This window comes from Coregonus clupeaformis, unplaced genomic scaffold (genome assembly GCF_020615455.1).
Source record: "Coregonus clupeaformis isolate EN_2021a unplaced genomic scaffold, ASM2061545v1 scaf0075, whole genome shotgun sequence".
NCBI classification, from domain to species: Eukaryota; Metazoa; Chordata; class Actinopteri; order Salmoniformes; family Salmonidae; genus Coregonus; species Coregonus clupeaformis.
In genome coordinates, this window is record NW_025533530.1 from 730,001 (window position 1) to 750,326 (window position 20,326).

Sequence of the window (20,326 nt, forward strand, 5' to 3'; positions counted from 1 at the left end):
GAAGTTCTGAAAGGCTAGCCTGGAGTGCTATCATGTCAATTCCCTGTCGTTCATTGTCATGCCAAATATGGCTGTTGACACTAATGGAGTTGGCATGAGCATAAACAGACCTGGGACCAGGCTACTACTGGTCATTTATAATCTGGTGTTATAAACAGACCTGGGACCAGGCTACTACTGGTCATTTATAATCTGGTGTTATAAACAGACCTGGGACCAGGCTACTACTGGTCATTTATAATCTGGTGTTATAAACAGACCTGGGACCAGGCTACTACTGGTCATTTATAATCTGGTGTTATAAACAGACCTGGGACCAGGCTACTACTGGTCATTTATAATCTGGTGTTATAAACAGACCTGGGACCAGGCTACTACTGGTCATTTATAATCTGGTGTTATAAACAGACCTGGGACCAGGCTACTACTGGTCATTTATAATCTGGTGTTATAAACAGACCTGGGACCAGGCTACTACTGGTCATTTATAATCTGGTGTTATAAACAGACCTGGGACCAGGCTACTACTGGTCATTTATTATAATCTGGTGTTATAAACAGACCTGGGACCAGGCTACTACTGGTCATTTATAATCTGGTGTTATAAACAGACCTGGGACCAGGCTACTACTGGTCATTTATAATCTGGTGTTATAAACAGACCTGGGACCAGGCTACTACTGGTCATTTATAATCTGGTGTTATAAACAGACCTGGGACCAGGCTACTACTGGTCATTTATAATCTGGTGTTATAAACAGACCTGGGACCAGGCTACTACTGGTCATTTATAATCTGGTGTTATAAACAGACCTGGGACCAGGCTACTACTGGTCATTTATAATCTGGTGTTATAAACAGACCTGGGACCAGGCTACTACTGGTCATTTATAATCTGGTGTTATAAACAGACCTGGGACCAGGCTACTACTGGTCATTTATAATCTGGTGTTATAAACAGACCTGGGACCAGGCTACTACTGGTCATTTATAATCTGGTGTTATAAACAGACCTGGGACCAGGCTACTACTGGTCATTTATAATCTGGTGTTATAAACAGACCTGGGACCAGGCTACTACTGGTCATTTATAATCTGGTGTTATAAACAGACCTGGGACCAGGCTACTACTGGTCATTTATAATCTGGTGTTATAAACAGACCTGGGACCAGGCTACTACTGGTCATTTATAATCTGGTGTTATAAACAGACCTGGGACCAGGCTACTACTGGTCATTTATAATCTGGTGTTATAAACAGACCTGGGACCAGGCTACTACTGGTCATTTATAATCTGGTGTTATAAACAGACCTGGGACCAGGCTACTACTGGTCATTTATAATCTGGTGTTATAAACAGACCTGGGACCAGGCTACTACTGGTCATTTATAATCTGGTGTTATAAACAGACCTGGGACCAGGCTACTACTGGTCATTTATAATCTGGTGTTATAAACAGACCTGGGACCAGGCTACTACTGGTCATTTATAATCTGGTGTTATAAACAGACCTGGGACCAGGCTACTACTGGTCATTTATAATCTGGTGTTATAAACAGACCTGGGACCAGGCTACTACTGGTCATTTATAATCTGGTGTTATAAACAGACCTGGGACCAGGCTACTACTGGTCATTTATAATCTGGTGTTATAAACAGACCTGGGACCAGGCTACTACTGGTCATTTATAATCTGGTGTTATAAACAGACCTGGGACCAGGCTACTACTGGTCATTTATAATCTGGTGTTATAAACAGACCTGGGACCAGGCTACTACTGGTCATTTATAATCTGGTGTTATAAACAGACCTGGGACCAGGCTACTACTGGTCATTTATAATCTGGTGTTATAAACAGACCTGGGACCAGGCTACTACTGGTCATTTATAATCTGGTGTTATAAACAGACCTGGGACCAGGCTACTACTGGTCATTTATAATCTGGTGTTATAAACAGACCTGGGACCAGGCTACTACTGGTCATTTATAATCTGGTGTTATAAACAGACCTGGGACCAGGCTACTACTGGTCATTTATAATCTGGTGTTATAAACAGACCTGGGACCAGGCTACTACTGGTCATTTATAATCTGGTGTTATAAACAGACCTGGGACCAGGCTACTACTGGTCATTTATAATCTGGTGTTATAAACAGACCTGGGACCAGGCTACTACTGGTCATTTATAATCTGGTGTTATAAACAGACCTGGGACCAGGCACTACTGGTCATTTATAATCTGGGTGTTATAAACAGACCTGGGACCAGGCTACTACTGGTCATATTATAATCTGGTGTTATAAACAGACCTGGGACCAGGCTACTACTGGTCATTTATAATCTGGTGTTATAAAACAGACCTGGGACCAGGCTACTACTGGTCATTTATAATCTGGTGTTATAAAAGACCTGGGACCAGACTTGCATATAATCTGGTGTTATAAACAGACCTGGGACAGGCTACTACTGGTCATTTATAATCTGGTGTTATAAACAGACCTGGGACCAGGCTACTACTGGTCATTTATAATCTGGTGTTATAAACAGACCTGGGACCAGGCTACTACTGGTCATTTATAATCTGGTGTTATAAACAGACCTGGGACCAGGCTACTACTGGTCATTTATAATCTGGTGTTATAAACAGACCTGGGACCAGGCTACTACTGGTCATTTATAATCTGGTGTTATAAACAGACCTGGGACCAGGCTACTACTGGTCATTTATAATCTGGTGTTATAAACAGACCTGGGACGAGGCTACTACTGGTCATTTATAATCTGGTGTTATAAACAGACCTGGGACCAGGCTACTACTGGTCATTTATAATCTGGTGTTATAAACAGACCTGGGACCAGGCTACTACTGGTCATTTATAATCTGGTGTTATAAACAGACCTGGGACCAGGCTACTACTGGTCATTTATAATCTGGTGTTATAAACAGACCTGGGACCAGGCTACTACTGGTCATTTATAATCTGGTGTTATAAACAGACCTGGGACCAGGCTACTACTGGTCATTTATAATCTGGTGTTATAAACAGACCTGGGACCAGGCTACTACTGGTCATTTATAATCTGGTGTTATAAACAGACCTGGGACCAGGCTACTACTGGTCATTTATAATCTGGTGTTATAAACAGACCTGGGACCAGGCTACTACTGGTCATTTATAATCTGGTGTTATAAACAGACCTGGGACCAGGCTACTACTGGTCATTTATAATCTGGTGTTATAAACAGACCTGGGACCAGGCTACTACTGGTCATTTATAATCTGGTGTTATAAACAGACCTGGGACCAGGCTACTACTGGTCATTTATAATCTGGTGTTATAAACAGACCTGGGACCAGGCTACTACTGGTCATTTATAATCTGGTGTTATAAACAGACCTGGGACCAGGCTACTACTGGTCATTTATAATCTGGTGTTATAAACAGACCTGGGACCAGGCTACTACTGGTCATTTATAATCTGGTGTTATAAACAGACCTGGGACCAGGCTACTACTGGTCATTTATAATCTGGTGTTATAAACAGACCTGGGACCAGGCTACTACTGGTCATTTATAATCTGGTGTTATAAACAGACCTGGGACCAGGCTACTACTGGTCATTTATAATCTGGTGTTATAAACAGACCTGGGACCAGGCTCTACTGGTCATTTATAATCTGGTGTTATAAACAGACCTGGGACCAGGCTACTACTGGTCATTTATAATCTGGTGTTATAAACAGACCTGGGACCAGGCTACTACTGGTCATTTATAATCTGGTGTTATAAACAGACCTGGGACCAGGCTACTACTGGTCATTTATAATCTGGTGTTATAAACAGACCTGGGACCAGGCTACTACTGGTCATTTATAATCTGGTGTTATAAACAGACCTGGGACCAGGCTACTACTGGTCATTTATAATCTGGTGTTATAAACAGACCTGGGACCAGGCTACTACTGGTCATTTATAATCTGGTGTTATAAACAGACCTGGGACCAGGCTACTACTGGTCATTTATAATCTGGTGTTATAAACAGACCTGGGACCAGGCTACTACTGGTCATTTATAATCTGGTGTTATAAACAGACCTGGGACCAGGCTACTACTGGTCATTTATAATCTGGTGTTATAAACAGACCTGGGACCAGGCTACTACTGGTCATTTATAATCTGGTGTTATAAACAGACCTGGGACCAGGCTACTACTGGTCATTTATAATCTGGTGTTATAAACAGACCTGGGACCAGGCTACTACTGGTCATTTATAATCTGGTGTTATAAACAGACCTGGGACCAGGCTACTACTGGTCATTTATAATCTGGTGTTATAAACAGACCTGGGACCAGGCTACTACTGGTCATTTATAATCTGGTGTTATAAACAGACCTGGGACCAGGCTACTACTGGTCATTTATAATCTGGTGTTATAAACAGACCTGGGACCAGGCTACTACTGGTCATTTATAATCTGGTGTTATAAACAGACCTGGGACCAGGCTACTACTGGTCATATTATAATCTGGTGTTATAAACAGACCTGGGACCAGGCTACTACTGGTCATTTATAATCTGGTGTTATAAACAGACCTGGGACCAGGCTACTACTGGTCATTTATAATCTGGTGTTATAAACAGACCTGGGACCAGGCTACTACTGGTCATTTATAATCTGGTGTTATAAACAGACCTGGGACCAGGCTACTACTGGTCATTTATAATCTGGTGTTATAAACAGACCTGGGACCAGGCTACTACTGGTCATTTATAATCTGGTGTTATAAACAGACCTGGGACCAGGCTACTACTGGTCATTTATAATCTGGTGTTATAAACAGACCTGGGACCAGGCTACTACTGGTCATTTATAATCTGGTGTTATAAACAGACCTGGGACCAGGCTACTACTGGTCATTTATAATCTGGTGTTATAAACAGACCTGGGACCAGGCTACTACTGGTCATTTATAATCTGGTGTTATAAACAGACCTGGGACCAGGCTACTACTGGTCATTTATAATCTGGTGTTATAAACAGACCTGGGACCAGGCTACTACTGGTCATTTATAATCTGGTGTTATAAACAGACCTGGGACCAGGCTACTACTGGTCATTTATAATCTGGTGTTATAAACAGACCTGGGACCAGGCTACTACTGGTCATTTATAATCTGGTGTTATAAACAGACCTGGGACCAGGCTACTACTGGTCATTTATAATCTGGTGTTATAAACAGACCTGGGACCAGGCTACTACTGGTCATTTATAATCTGGTGTTATAAACAGACCTGGGACCAGGCTACTACTGGTCATTTATAATCTGGTGTTATAAACAGACCTGGGACCAGACTACTGGTCATTTATAATCTGGTGTTATAAACAGACCTGGGACCAGGCTACTACTGGTCATTTATAATCTGGTGTTATAAACAGACCTGGGACCAGGCTACTGGTCATTTATAATCTGGTGTTATAAACAGACCTGGGACCAGGCTACTACTGGTCATTTATAATCTGGTGTTATAAACAGACCTGGGACCAGGCTACTACTGGTCATTTATAATCTGGTGTTATAAACAGACCTGGGACCAGGCTACTACTGGTCATTTATAATCTGGTGTTATAAACAGACCTGGGACCAGGCTACTACTGGTCATTTATAATCTGGTGTTATAAACAGACCTGGGACCAGGCTACTACTGGTCATTTATAATCTGGTGTTATAAACAGACCTGGGACCAGGCTACTACTGGTCATTTATAATCTGGTGTTATAAACAGACCTGGGACCAGGCTACTACTGGTCATTTATAATCTGGTGTTATAAACAGACCTGGGACCAGGCTACTACTGGTCATTTATAATCTGGTGTTATAAACAGACCTGGGACCAGGTGTTATACTGTACCAGAGGTGTCTCAAAGAACATCTCTCTGTCGTCCACTGTGATCTTATAGGTAGCGGCCTGCGGAGCGCCGAAGAAGATGATGTGTCTGTGAAGGGGAATGTCTCTAGAGGTTGGTTTCCCTGAGACCGACACGTCTCTGCACACACTCAGCACAGGTATGAGGAAAGCCTCCCTCTTTACACTGAGGACACAGAGAGAGAGAGAGAGAGAGAGAGAGAGAGAGAGAGAGAGAGAGAGAGAGAGAGAGAGAGAGAGAGAGAGAGAGAGAGAGAGAGAGAGAGAGAGAGAGAGAGAGAGAGAGAGAGAGAGAGAGAGAGAGAGAGAGAGAGAGAGAGAGAGAGAGAGAGAGAGAGAGAGAGAGAGAGAGAGAGAGAGAGAGAGAGAGAGAGAGAGAGAGAGAGAGAGAGAGAGAGAGAGAGAGAGAGAGAGAGAGAGAGAAGGAGAGAGAGAGAGAGAGAGAGAGAAGAGAGAGAGAGAGAGAGAGAGAGAGAGAGAGAGAGAGAGAGAGAGAGAGAGAGAGAGAGAGAGAGAGAGAGGGCAAGAGAGAGAGAGAGAGAGAGAGAGAGAGAGAGAGAGAGAGAGAGAGAGAGAGAGAGAGAGAGAGAGAGAGAAAGAGAGAGAGAGAGAGAGAGAGAGAGAGAGAGAGAGAGAGAGAGAGAGAGAGAGAGAGAGAGAGAGAGAGAGAGAGAGAGAGAGAGAGAGAGAGAGAGAGAGAGAGACAGAGAGAGAGAGAGAGAGAGGGAGAGAGAGAGAGAAAGAGAGAGAGAGAGAGAGAGAGAGAGAGAGAGCGAGAGAGAGAGAGAGACAGAGAGAGAGAGAGAGAGACAGAGACATACAGGTCAGAGCCCTGGCAGTGGAAGCTATTTTCAATCATTCTTCTCTTCTTACCTTCCCTGATACAATGTGATTGAAGTTATTAAGAAACTTTACCTGGAGTTAAGAGATTCTAAACCAGATACAGTCCCCATACTATCTATCTAAACCAGATACAGTCCCCATACTATCTATCTAAACCAGATACAGTCCCCATACTATCTATCTAAACCAGATACAGTCCCCATACTATCTATCTAAACCAGATACAGTCCCCATACTATCTAAACCAGATACAGTCCCATACTATCTAAACCAGATACAGTCCCCATACTATCTAAACCAGGGGTTCCCAAACCTTTTTTGATATCTGAAAATTCTCGGGACCCCAGCCATGTAAAACAGCCAATATTGGCAGTCAATTGAAAAACATTCTAACAGTATTTCTGATTGTCTTCTCAACTCACCATCACATACTGTTAATGTGGGGCTATGACAGTCAAATGCAAATTAGTCTGACATAATGTATCTTATCTCTCCACCACTAATGAGATGGGTGTGGCTTGATGCATGTCGTTGGAGCTTCTCAAAGTCAGGGGGCGTGGTCGACAGTGCTCACCTCATCTCTGCTGTCACATCCAAACTGAATCGATATTTGGTTTTAATGCAGACGAGAGCACTGAATCCAGCTTCACACAGATAGGAGCTGACGGAGGGTACCATGAGTTTTATGGTGCTTTCAAGACAAAGAGATTGCCTGCAATGACAACAAGCTCAGTCCGATGATGCTGTGACACACCGCCCCAGACCATGACGGACCCTCCACCTCCAAATCGATACAGGCCTCGGTGTAACGCTCATTCCTTCGACGATAAACGTGAATCCGACCATCACCCCATGTGAGACAAAACTGCGACTCGTCAGTGAAGAGCACTTTTTGCCAGTCCTGTCTGGTCCAGCAACAGTGGGTTTGTGCCCATAGGCGACGTTGTTGCCGGTGATGTCTGGTGAGGACCTGCCTTACAACAGGCCTACAAGCCCTCAGTCCAGCCTTTCCTTGCATTCCTGGTGTAACTCGGGCAGTTGCTGTTGCCATCCTGTACCTGTCCCACAGGTGTGATGTTCGGATGTACCGATCCTGTGCAGGTGTTGTTACACGTGGTCTGCCACTGCGAGGACGATCAGCTGTCCGTCCTGTCTCCCTGTAGCGCTGTCTTAGGCGTCTCACAGTACGGACATTGCAATTTATTGCCCTGGCCACATCTGCAGTCCTCATGCCTCCTTGCAGCATGCCTAAGGTACGTTCACGCAGATGAGCAGGGACCCTGGGCTTCTTTCTTTAGGTGTTTTTCAGAGTCAGTAGAAAGGCCTCTTTAGTGTCCTAAGTTTTCATAACAGTGACCTTAATTGCCTACCGTCTGTAAGCTGTTAGTGTCTTAACGACCGTTCCACAGGTGCATGTTCATTAATTGTTTATGGTTCATTGAACAAGCATGGGAAACAGTGTTTAAACCCTTTACAATGAAGATCTGTGAAGTTATTTGGATTTTTAAGAATTATCTTTGAAAGACAGGGTCCTGAAAAAGGGACGTTTCTATTTTTGCTGAGTGTATTTACTGTATTCTATTCTACTGTATTTTAGTCAATACCACTCCGACATTGCTCATCCTAATATTTATATATTTCTTAATTCCATTATTTTACTTTTAGATTTGTGTGTATTGTTGTGAATTATTAGATACTACTGCACTGTTGGAGCTAGGAACACAAGCATTTTGCTACACCCGCAATAACATCTGCTAAATATGTGTGCTAAATATGTGTATTTGATTTGATTTGGAATCAGTTTTTCGTCAATATAGCCACGCAGCACACGGAACATCCCCTTTGCCGTTTCATGCTCGGGAATCATGAGACAGAACAATATGTCCTTGTGAATAGCGTCCTCCGACATGTAGCGAACAAAAGTCAATGCATGGGCATCTTGGCCCTCACAGCTAACGTCCATCTGGAGAGCATAAGGTGGGGAGTTTGAGTTGTTCAGTCAGTTTCCTCTTGATTGCTAGAAATAGCATAATTTCTTTGTTTAACATTGTTATCTGACAAAGGTATTGATGGGAGTGTCTGTGCCTCTGCCTCCCCACACATTGTTTTAACTATATCAGTTACGTCCGGTAATATCAAAGTCTCTGCACTAGTGTGTGGTTTCACAGCATAGCGGACCTAGCCATTCACCTTGGGAATGATTCAAGGACAACGGTCAAGTGCGGCTTTTCCCATCATCTTAGGGCGCTCTCTGGTTGAATTGTATCGTTTAGATTTGAATAATTTTCATTTAGATTTTGAAGGTTAACCACATTGGGGGAGGGGGGGTTGGTATTTCAGGTTGGAGAGATCACCAAGATCATTTTGGAAACTCTCTCCCGCGACCCCTAGATTGGGAACCACTGATCTATACAGTACCGGTCCACATGTAAGTAAAGTAAGTTAGCTTTGTCCGAGCCAGAATGGCCCATAGGGCCCTATCTCCTGTTTCTGTAGTGTGAGGGAGGTTGATGTCCACCCCTTGGACAGGAAGCTAGTCTGTGTTGTCATGTAGTTACCTCCACGTCGAACAGTGTGGACCCATATCCGGGCCACTCCTTGATGATGGTCATGTATTTGAGCATGGCAGTGTGCTGGTCCAGTCCCTGGAGTCTGGACCACTTCTCTACGATGGAGGTTCTGGTGGCTGAAGTCTCCTCCTTCACCCACATCTCCAGCATCTGAACAAGAACAAGACTGTTTTAGTACCTTGCTCAAGGGCTCAAGGGCAGGCGATGGCATCTAGGATGATGCCAGCCAGCAAACCTCCAGTTTCACTGGAGCTGAGATTTGACCGGCCACCTTCCTGCTTCTCTAACCGCTACCTGTTCCTCCTCCATCTTCTGTTTCTTCATGGAGCCCGTCTTCAGCCTGCTGCGGCGCAGGGTCCCATCCAGGAAGCTGGTCCGCCTCCGCTCAAGGGTGTGGCCCACAGGCCCCGCCACTCCAGCCGCACCCACCTATACAAATAAATACAACTTTATTAGTCCACCTATATAATACAACTTTATTAGTCCACCTATACAATACAACTTTATTAGTCCACCTATACAATACAACTTTATTAGTCCACCTATACAATACAACTTTATTAGTCCACCTATACAATACAACTTTATTAGTCCACCTACATAAAACAATGGAGTGTAACTTACCTAAGTGGGATTTGTCACCAGCAAAGGCAACATACAGCAACAACATACATATGCTTACATCAGAGATACATACAGTGCATTCGGAAAGTATTCAGACCCCTTGACGTTTTCCACATTTTGTTATGTTTCAGCCTTATTCTAAAAATGTATTAAATAATTTTTTTCCCTCATCAATCTACACACAATACCCATAATGACAAAGCGAAAACAGGTTTTTAGAAAAATTTGAACCTTCCAGAAGATCAACCATCTCTGCAGCACTCCACCAATCAGGCCTTTATGGTAGAGTGGCCAGACGGAAGCCACTCCTCAGTAAAAGGCACATGCCAGCCCACTTGGAGTTTGCCAAAAGGCACCTAAAGGACTCAGACCATGAGAAACAAGATTCTCTGGTCTGATAAAACCAAGATTGAACTCTTTGGCCTGAATGCCAAGCGTCACGTCTGGAGGAAACCTGGCACCATCCCTACGGTGAAGCATGGTGGTGGCAGCATCATGCTCTGGGGATGTTTTTCAGCGGCAGGGACTGGAAGACTAGTCAGGATCGAGGGAAAGATGAACGGAGCAAAGTACAGAGAGATCCTTGATGAAAACCTGCTCCAGAGCGCTCAGGACCTCAGACTGGGGCGACGGTTCACCTTCCAACAGGACAATGACCCTAAGCACACAGCCAAGACAACGCAGGAGTGGCTTCGGGACAAGTCTCTGAAAGTCCTTGAGTGGCCCAGCCAGAGCCTGGACTTGAAACCGATCGAACATCTCTGGAGAGACCTGAAAATAGCTGTGCAGCGACGCTCCCCATCCAACCTGACAGAGCTTGAGAGGATCTGCAGAGAAGAATGGGAGAAACTCCCCAAATACAGGTGTGCCAAGCTTTTAGCGTCATACCCAAGAAGACTCAAGGCTGTAATGCTTCAACAAAGTACTGAGTAAAGGGTCTGAATACTTATGGGTGGTCCTCTGTAGCTCAGCTGGTAGAGCACGGCGCTTGTAACGCCAAGGTAGTGGGTTCAATCCCCGGGACCACCCATACACAAAAATGTATGCACGCATGACTGTAAGTCGCTTTGGATAAAAGCGTCTGCTAAATGGCATATTATTATTATTTATTATTATTATGTAAATGTATAATTTCAGTTGTTTATTTTTAATATATTTGCAAAAATTTCAAAAAAACGGTTTTTGCTTTGTCATTATGGGGTATTGTGTGTAGATTGATCAATTTAATCAATTTCAGAATAAGGCTGTAACGTAACAAAATGTGGAAAAGGTCAAGGGGTCTGAATACTTTCCGAATGCACTGTAAACCTGAGGGCTTATGAAACATATATAAGTACCTTGGTGAAGTGCAGGATGCGTGCACGGAGCCTCCCTACAGGGTAGACGTTGTCCAGAGACCAGCTGACCCGGGCCTTGTCCCCGTGAAGGAACTGGAGCCTGAGAGCAGCCAGGTGCTGCAGGGTGTCCTCTGGGGCCGGGAAGTGACCGTTGGTCAGAGACTCATGGGCCTGGAGGAGGCATGTATATTATTACATTAACATTACAGTACATTTACATATACATTACAATTGTATTTACATTAAATGACATTAACATTATTTTTACGTTTACATAACATTACATTTATATACTGAACAAAAATATAAACGCAACATGTGTCATGGTCTCATGTTTCATGAGCTGAAATAAAAGATCCCATACATTTTCCACGCACACAAAAAAGCTTATTTCTCTCAAATTGTTGTGCACAAATTTGTTTACATCCCTGTTAGTGAGCATTTCTCCTTTGCCAAGATAATCCATCCACCTGGCAGGTGTGGCATATCAATAAGCATGCTGACTGCAGGAATGTCCACCAGAGCTGATGCCAGAGAATTTAATTTGTATTTCTCTACCATAAGTGACTGCATCACTTCTTCTTTTTATAAGAAACATGAATGTGTTGAAAATTCCAAATTGTTTGCATAATCAACATACACACAGCTCTGACACACACACTTACCCCACCAGACATGCCACCAGGGGTCTTTTCAAGGTCCCCAAATCCAGAACAAATTCAAGACAGCGTACAGTATTATATAGAGCTTTTTATTTTTGTCTTTTCATTTTGTGAAAGCAAGGAAGAGTCGCCTTCCCTTGCTAGTAGTAGCTAGCTGGCTTTAGCCTGGCTAACAACATAGCAAGCTAGCTAGCCTTTTTAGCTTCCCACATCTCCTTGTGAAATAATCAGATTTATACTAAAAATAAATATAGTGAGGGAAAAAAGTATTTGATCCCCTGCTGATTTTGTACGTTTGCCCATTGACAAAGACATGATCAGTCTATATTTCAATGGTAGGTTTATTTGAACAGTGAGAGACAGAATAACAACAACAAAAATCCAGAAAAACGCATGTCATAAATGTTATAAATTGATTTGCATTTTAATGAGGGAAATAAGTATTTGACCCCTCTGCAAAACATTACTTAGTACTTGGTGGAAAAACCCTTGTTGGCAATCACAGAGGTCAGACGTTTCTTGTAGTTGGCCACCAGGTTTGCACACATCTCAGGAGGGATTTTGTCCCACTCCTCTTTGCAGATCTTCTCCAAGTCATTAAGGTTTCGAGGCTGACGTTTGGCAACTCGAACCTTCAGCTCCCTCCACAGATTTTCTATGGGATTAAGGTCTGGAGACTGGATAGGCCACTCCAGGACCTTAATGTGCTTCTTCTTCAGCCACTCCTTTGTTGCCTTGGCCGTGTGTTTTTGGTCATTGTCATGCTGGAATACCCATCCACGACTCATTTTCAATGCCCTGGCTGAGGGAAGGAGGTTCTCACCCAAGATTTGACGGTACATGGCCCCGTCCATCGTCCCTTTGATGCGGTGAAATTGTCCTGTCCCCTTAGCAGAAAAACACCCCCAAAGCATAATGTTTCCACCTCCATGTTTGATGGTGGGGATGGTGTTCTTGGGGACATAGGCAGCATTCCTCCTCCAAACACGGCGAGTTGAGTTGATGCCAAAGAGCTCGATTTTGGTCTCATCTGACCACAACACTTTCACCCTGTTCTCCTCTGAATCATTCAGATGTTCATTGGCAAACTTCAGACGGGCCTGTATATGTGCTTTCTTGAGCAGGGAGACCTTGCGGGCGCTGCAGGATTTCAGTCCTTCAAGGCGTAGTGTGTTACCAATTGTTTTCTTGGTGACTATGGTCCCAGCTGCCTTGAGATCATTGACAATATCCTCCCGTGTAGTTCTGGGCTGATTCCTCACCGTTCTCATGATCATTGCAACTCCACGAGGTGAGATCTTGCATGGAGCCCCAGGCCGAGGGAGATTGACAGTTCTTTTGTGTTTCTTCCATTTGCGAATTTTTTTGTTGTTATTCTGTCTCTCACTGTTCAAATAAACCTACCATAAAAATTATAGACTGATCATTTCTTTGTCAGTGGGCAAACGTACAAAATCAGCAGGGGATCAAATACTTTTTTCCCTCACTGTATGCCCTGGCCTTATTCTTGCTAGTGTAAAACATTATCCCAGTTTGATAGGCTTCTTGTGTATTCATTCTCCTATCAGCTAAAAATAGAACGTCATGTTTTGGTCAAGGAGAAAAAAGCACATGGCTAGTTAACGTTAGTTGTTTTACCATATATCACTAGTTATTACTTCTAAACAAAATACCTTTTTGAACAGTCGCTGAGATTACATTTGGTTATCAATGCAAAATAGGATATATTTGGTTATCAATGCAAAAATAGGCTATAGATCAGATCAAGGAACCAAGCGACAGCACTGCCTCCATGGGCTGCGGGGAGAATGATACGGCATGTCTCCATGTTCAGGTAGTAAAAACGAACATTGAATGGCGGAGCGTATTCTTGTTCTTCTTCTTTAAATTTGTATTGGTGGGTCGCAACCGAGAGGTGCATACACCGCCACCTACTGTAATGGAGTGTGAGGCTCATCACAGTCTCCCTGTCAGTGGAGGCTCCTCAGAGGAGGAAGGGGAGGACATTACATTTACATTTACATCATTTAGCAGACACTCTTATCCAGAGCGACTTACAAATTGGTGCATTCACCTTATAGCCAGTGGGATAACCACTTTACAATATTTACAATATATATACAATATTCGTCCTCAGTGAATTTCATAAAAATAAAAATAGTGAAACTTTTAAAAAGTTATCCTTTTTAGATAAAACTATACTAAATATATTTGTGTCACCAAATAATTGATTAAAAACACACTGTTTTGCAAAGAAGGTCAACAGCACTCTGTAGGGTAGCACCATGGTGTAGCCGGAGGACAGCTAGTTTACGTCCTCCTCTGGGTACATTGACTTCAACACAAAACCTAGGAGGCTCGTGGTTCTCACCCACTTCCATAGTAATTATGATAACTTCCGGAGGATGTCTTCCAACCTATCAGAGCTCTTGCAGCATGAACTGACATGTTGTCCACCCAATCAAAGGATCAGATAATTAATCTAGTACTGAAAGCATAAGCTACAGCTAGCTAGCACTGCAGTGCATAAAATGTGGTGAGTAGTTGACTCAAAGAGAGAGAGAGACAATAGTTGAACAGTTAATTAACAAATACATTTCTTCAAAAATGAAGGAGAAGAGAGAGAGCGAGAGAGTGAGTGAGTGAGTGAGTGAGTGAGAATGAGAGAGAGAGAGAGAGAGAGAGAGACAGAGAGAGAGAGAGAGCGTGAGAGAGAGAAAGAGAGAGAGAGAGGAGAGAGAGACAGAGAGAGAGAGAGAGCGTGAGAGAGAGAGAGAAAGAGAGAGAGTGCTAGCTACATATTTATATATTTTTCACTTTCACTTTTACTTACTTAGCTAGCGAATGCAGCTAGCTAGTTTAGCCTACTCAAACACCTGGCTCAAATAGAGAGGGATGCTACTGTATGTTAGCTAGCTGGCTATGGCTATCCAACACTGGAACTCTTCCAAGTCAAGGTAAGCTTTTGGTTTTACTAATTGATTGCCACCGGGGCCCGCCGGTGTAACTGCTAAACTGCTTGCTAAGTGTACACTGTACTGCATGATTGTAGCGGGTTTACTAACACGTTAGTTGTAGTAGCTATGTTGACTATGACGTTACTTTAGCTAATATGGTGAAAACGATGTAGGCTGTGTGTAGCAGTTAGCGGTCATGATATGAAGGTTTGGCTTGGAAAGGTTTTTTCGCCTGGTCACAGACAGCTGATGTGTTGTGCACTGAAGTCCACAAGCGAAGGGAAAAGGTGAGAGGAGGAGAGCGCGTAGATGCGAGAAGGAATTACCCAAAAATCTAAGGGACCCTGCTGTGTGTGGCTGCTATGAAAGTGAACTGTGTTTGCGTCTGATCAGGGGTGTATTCATTCCACCGAATCTGTTGAAAAATGTTTCTTAAACGGAAGCTAACGTAAACCCATTAAAACCTCACCACTATACCAACTAACACTATACCCATTAAAACCTCACCACTATACCAACTAAACCTACACCCATTAAAACCTCACCACTATACCAACTAACACTACACCCATTAAAACCTCACCACTATACCAACTAACCCTACACCCAGTAAAACCTCACCACTATTCCAACTAACCCTACACCCATTAAAACCTCACCACTACACCCATTAAAACCTCCCCACTATACCAACTAACCCTACACCCATTAAAACCTCACCACTATACCAACTAACCCTACACCCATTAAAACCTCACCACTATACCAACTAACCCTACACCCATTAAAACCTCACCACTATACCAACTAACCCTACAGTTAGTGAATGCATACATTTTCATAGTTTTTCATACTGGTCCCCTATGGGAAACGAACCCACAACCCTGGCATTGCAAGCGCCATGCTCTACCAACTGAGCTAAACGGGACCACTATTCCATTACTTTGGCCTTATCTGATCCTACTCGATGCCGTCAGCCTGGGCGGACGGGACACTATCGTTCAACACACCTTGTAACTCTTCTGCAGTAAAATCTCTTACACCCAAGTACTTCTCTGCAGCTGCCACCACAACATCTATTTTCTGTGATTTACGTTCCATCTCTGTGGTACAGCTGATAACCATGGCTATGAAGGCTAAGAAACCAACCTTACTGAAACGTGTTATTCCTGTCACTCTCTATTGGCCTCAGCCTACTCACAGGGAGCCTCACAGGATCCCTCGCCCTGGACCCCTTCCTCTCCTACTCTCCACCCACAGGGAGCCTCCTAGGATCCCTCGCCCTGGACCCCTTCCTCTCCTACTCTCCACTCACAGGGAGCCTCTAAGGATCCCTCGCCCTGGACCCCTTCCTCTCCTACTCTCCACTCACAGGGAGCCTCCTAGGGATCCCTCGCCCTGGACCCCTTCCTCTCCTACTCTCCACTCACAGGGAGCCTCCTAGGATCCCTCGCCCTGGACCCCTTCCTCTCCTACTCTCCACTCACAGGGAGCCTCCTAGGATCCCTCGTCCTGGACCCCTTCCTCTCCTACTCTCCACTCACAGGGAGCCTCCTAGGATCCCTCGCCCTGGACCCCTTCCTCTCCTACTCTCCACTCACAGGGAGCCTCTTAGGATCCCTCGCCCTGGACCCCTTCCTCTCCTACTCTCCACCCACAGGGAGCCTCCTAGGATCCCTCGCCCTGGACCCCTTCCTCTCCTACTCTCCACTCACAGGGAGCCTCCTAGGATCCCTCGCCCTGGACCCCTTCCTCTCCTACTCTCCACTCACAGGGAGCCTCCTAGGATCCCTCGCCCTGGACCCCTTCCTCTCCTACTCTCCCCACTGCCTTCTGCACTACTCTGATCCTGGCAACCTCAACCTGCCTTTCTCTCACCGGACACCTCAGATTTCCAGCACCATAGGAACCCCTACAGTTAACACACACAACTTTTTCCACTGATACTACACATCAGTGGAGGCTGCTGAGGGGAGGATGGCTCATAATAATGGCTGGAATGGAGTGAATTGAATAGTATCAAAGACATTCATGTGTTTGATACCATTCCATTCACTCCATTCCAGCCATTGCACTCCATTACAGCCATTATTATGAGCCATCCTCCCCTCAGCAGCCTCCACTGCTACACATTCCTTTGTCTCATGCCCTTCCTGCACACTTCTCACATCTAGAAATCTCCCTTTTACACACTGCTGCAACGTGACCATAAGCTTGGCACCTAAAACACCATAATGGGTTTGGGACAAAAGTTCTCACTGGATAACTGACACATCCTAACTTGACTTTGTCGGGTAAAGACAGCATCAAAGCTCAGCAGGACAGACAGTGCCTTCTCTATTTCACCACGCTCTCCACCGGGTCTGCACACCGTCCGACACTACGTCGCACCAAACAGCGGGCATCACAGACACCAGGAATCTTCCATTTCAGTTGATCCTCCTCAACACTTAACGCCATTTATCACTCATTTCAACGGCACCCTGCTCCGGAGAGCAAAGCAAGTCACAGTGCAGAGCGCCTGTTCCCTCTGGACGGATGAAACGCAAAAAAAATTATCACGAGTCCACTTTGAGTTACTTTCACCGACTCAACAGCCACTGGGCCAGAATCATATTAGTCATCCTTTCCTTTCGTCCCACTCTCCACAGAAACATCAGCCTCCACACCTTGCAGTGCCGAATCCGCTCCTTCATAAAAAAAAAAAACACGTAATCCTCTCTCTCTTCAACTCTTTCAAACTCCATGTCATTCTCATCAATTTCACTTTCTGAGCTACTAAAGTATGGTTTTCCATTTTTGTACTTCTCTCTCAACATCCTCTCTTGTCCCAGGTTTTTTTATTTTCTTGTTTCTTTAACTTTTCCGTTTGACATTGTAGACACTTTTCTACTCAGGTGCTTTCTAATAATAGCACAAAATGGAACTAACCTGTTCGAACATGAAAGCGAACTCCACCCCTTCCTTGGGCATGCTCTCTACATCCAGGAAACAGTAGAGTTTGAAGTAGAGCCTCCACTGTCCCTCCTCCTCCACCTCCTCACTGCCTGACAGCCTGGAAATCAATCAATCAATCAGTCAATCAGCCAATCAATCAATCAGCCACTCAATCAACGAACCAATCAGTCAAGCGATCACTCACTCAATCAGTCAATCAACCAAACCAATTTCAGACCCTCGTCTTAGCAGAAATATACATTTACATTTACATTTTAGTCATTTAGCAGACGCTCTTATCCAGAGCGATTTAGTGCATACACTATTTTTTTTTTTTTCATACTGGCCCCCCGTGGGAATCAAACCCACAACCCTGGCGTTGCAAACGCCATGCTCTACCAACTGAGCTACATCCCTATAGTAATAATATCAAGAGGTTTGTGGGTCATCTAGCCTGGTCCCAGATCTGTTAGTCATCTATGGCTGTGTTCTCGCTCTGTGGGTAGCCTGGTTCCAGATCTGTTTGTGCTGTCTTGCTAACTCATATCGTCATATCGTCACACACCAACATGTCAATGGCCATAGGGGTTTGGCAAGCTTAGCACAAACAGATCAGGGACCAGGCTATTCTCTGTGTATCTCTCTCTCCATCATCATCCAGATGGCTCACCTCTCGAACTTGGCGAGTACGTCAGCTACGATGACTCTGCTCTCCACAGCCCGGTCCATAGTGTTGTTGTGTTCGAACAAGGCAAACATGTTTCTACTGTCCTCCATGGCCAGGCCTCGGATCAACTTCTGCACCACCTGGGGACAGGCAGGACAGAGGGACATTTACACAGGCTGGAGAAAATGGATGTACCAATGCCGGATTGCCCAGAAATTACTGTATTTTTACAGCTCATTGGCCTCTCTAGCGGTGGTGTGTAAGTTGATGTAAAATGTTACAGACTGTTGGGACATAGACAGAGCATCGTATGTTACAGGCTTTGGTTTTTCCATTTATGTTTCGAGGTTGGACGTAAACAAATGGGGACTCGTCCGGCTCGTCTCATGTTTCCCATGAGTATGTTAGGTTGGTAGTCGCCCTAATCACCTACTCTGAAGCTCTGCTGTGTCCAGATATTTGAGTGTTCAAAAGACACCTAAGTGGTCGAATTTCTGTCACTGACATCCACCCTGAGGGTTTATAAGATTGGTGGAATAATTTTGAAAGCTGCATAAACACACAGGCTTATAAAATAAAAATCATGGACTTGAAGTTGGAAGCATTTGTGGAAAACCCTCCATGGGAGATGCTAGTGGAAAACCCTCCATGGGAGATGCTAGATAAATGTATGAAGGCTCATCTGCTCGTCATTGCAAAGCATTATGACATCAAAGTTGCAAATGCCGATTCGAAAGCAGTAGTCAAAGAGTTAGTCTATACTGCTTCTGTGGAGGAGGAAATCCTTCCGGAGAAGGAGGATGATGAAGAGGGGTGGTAGAGGACACGTGTGGCTTGCCAAAGTATTCACCCCCCTTGGCAATTTTCCTATTTTGTTGCCTTACAACCTGGAATTAAAATGAATTTTGGGGGGGTTTGTATCATTTGATTTACACGACATGCCTACCACTTTGAAGATGCTAAATATTTTTTCTTGTGAAACAAGAAATAAGACCAAAACACAGAAAACTTAAGCGTGCATAACTAGAATTTCCCTGTATTTAGTGCCATCCATAATTCCTTCAATTCTGACCAGTTTCCCAGTCCCTGCCGATGAAAAACATCCCCACAGCATGATGCTGCCACCACCATGCTTCACTGTGGGGATGGTGTTCTCGGGGTGATGAGAGGTGTTGGGTTTGCGCCAGACATAGCGTATTCCTTGATGGCCAAAAAGCTCAATTTTGACTCATCTGACCAGAGTACCTTCTTCCATATGTTTGGGGAGTCTCCCACATGCCTTTTGGCGAACACCAAACATGTTTGCTTCTTTTTTTCTTTAAGCAATGGCTTTTTTTTCTGGCCACTCTTCCATAAAGCCCAGCACTGTGAAGTGTACGGCTTAAAGTGGTCCTATGGACAGATACTCCAATCTCCGCTGTGGTCTGTTTGTTGCCTTGTCCGTGAGTTTTGGTGGACGGCCCTTTCTTGGCAGGTTTGTTGTGGCGCCATATTCTTTCAAATTTTTAATAATGGATTTAATGGTGCTCCGTGGGATGTTCAAAGTTACTGATCTTTTTTTTATAACCCAACCCTGATCTGTACTTCTCCACAACTTTGTCCCTGACCTGTTTGGAGAGCTCCTTGGTCTTCATGGTGCCTCTTGCTTGGTGGTGCCCCTTGCTTAGTGGTGTTGCAGACTCTGGGGCCTTTCAGGTGTATATATACTGAGATCATGTGACAGATCATGTGACACTTAGATTGCACACAGGTGGACTTTATTTAACTAATTATGTGACTTCTGAAGGTAATT

The 20,326-nt window shown here is 44.3% G+C and overlaps 1 protein-coding gene across 1 annotated transcript in view; it reads right to left on the minus strand.

The window, feature by feature from the left end:
* myo10l3 (myosin X, like 3) overlaps positions 1–20,326 on the minus strand; it is a gene marked incomplete at its 5' end in the record, with an annotated part of 171,151 nt that overhangs the window by 1,309 nt on the left and 149,516 nt on the right. The window contains 7 exon segments of the mRNA XM_045213050.1: positions 5,923–6,073; positions 6,075–6,103; positions 9,339–9,500; positions 9,645–9,779; positions 11,312–11,482; positions 17,862–17,985; positions 18,538–18,674. Of these exon segments, the coding sequence (XP_045068985.1) occupies positions 5,923–6,073; positions 6,075–6,103; positions 9,339–9,500; positions 9,645–9,779; positions 11,312–11,482; positions 17,862–17,985; positions 18,538–18,674 (909 nt within the window).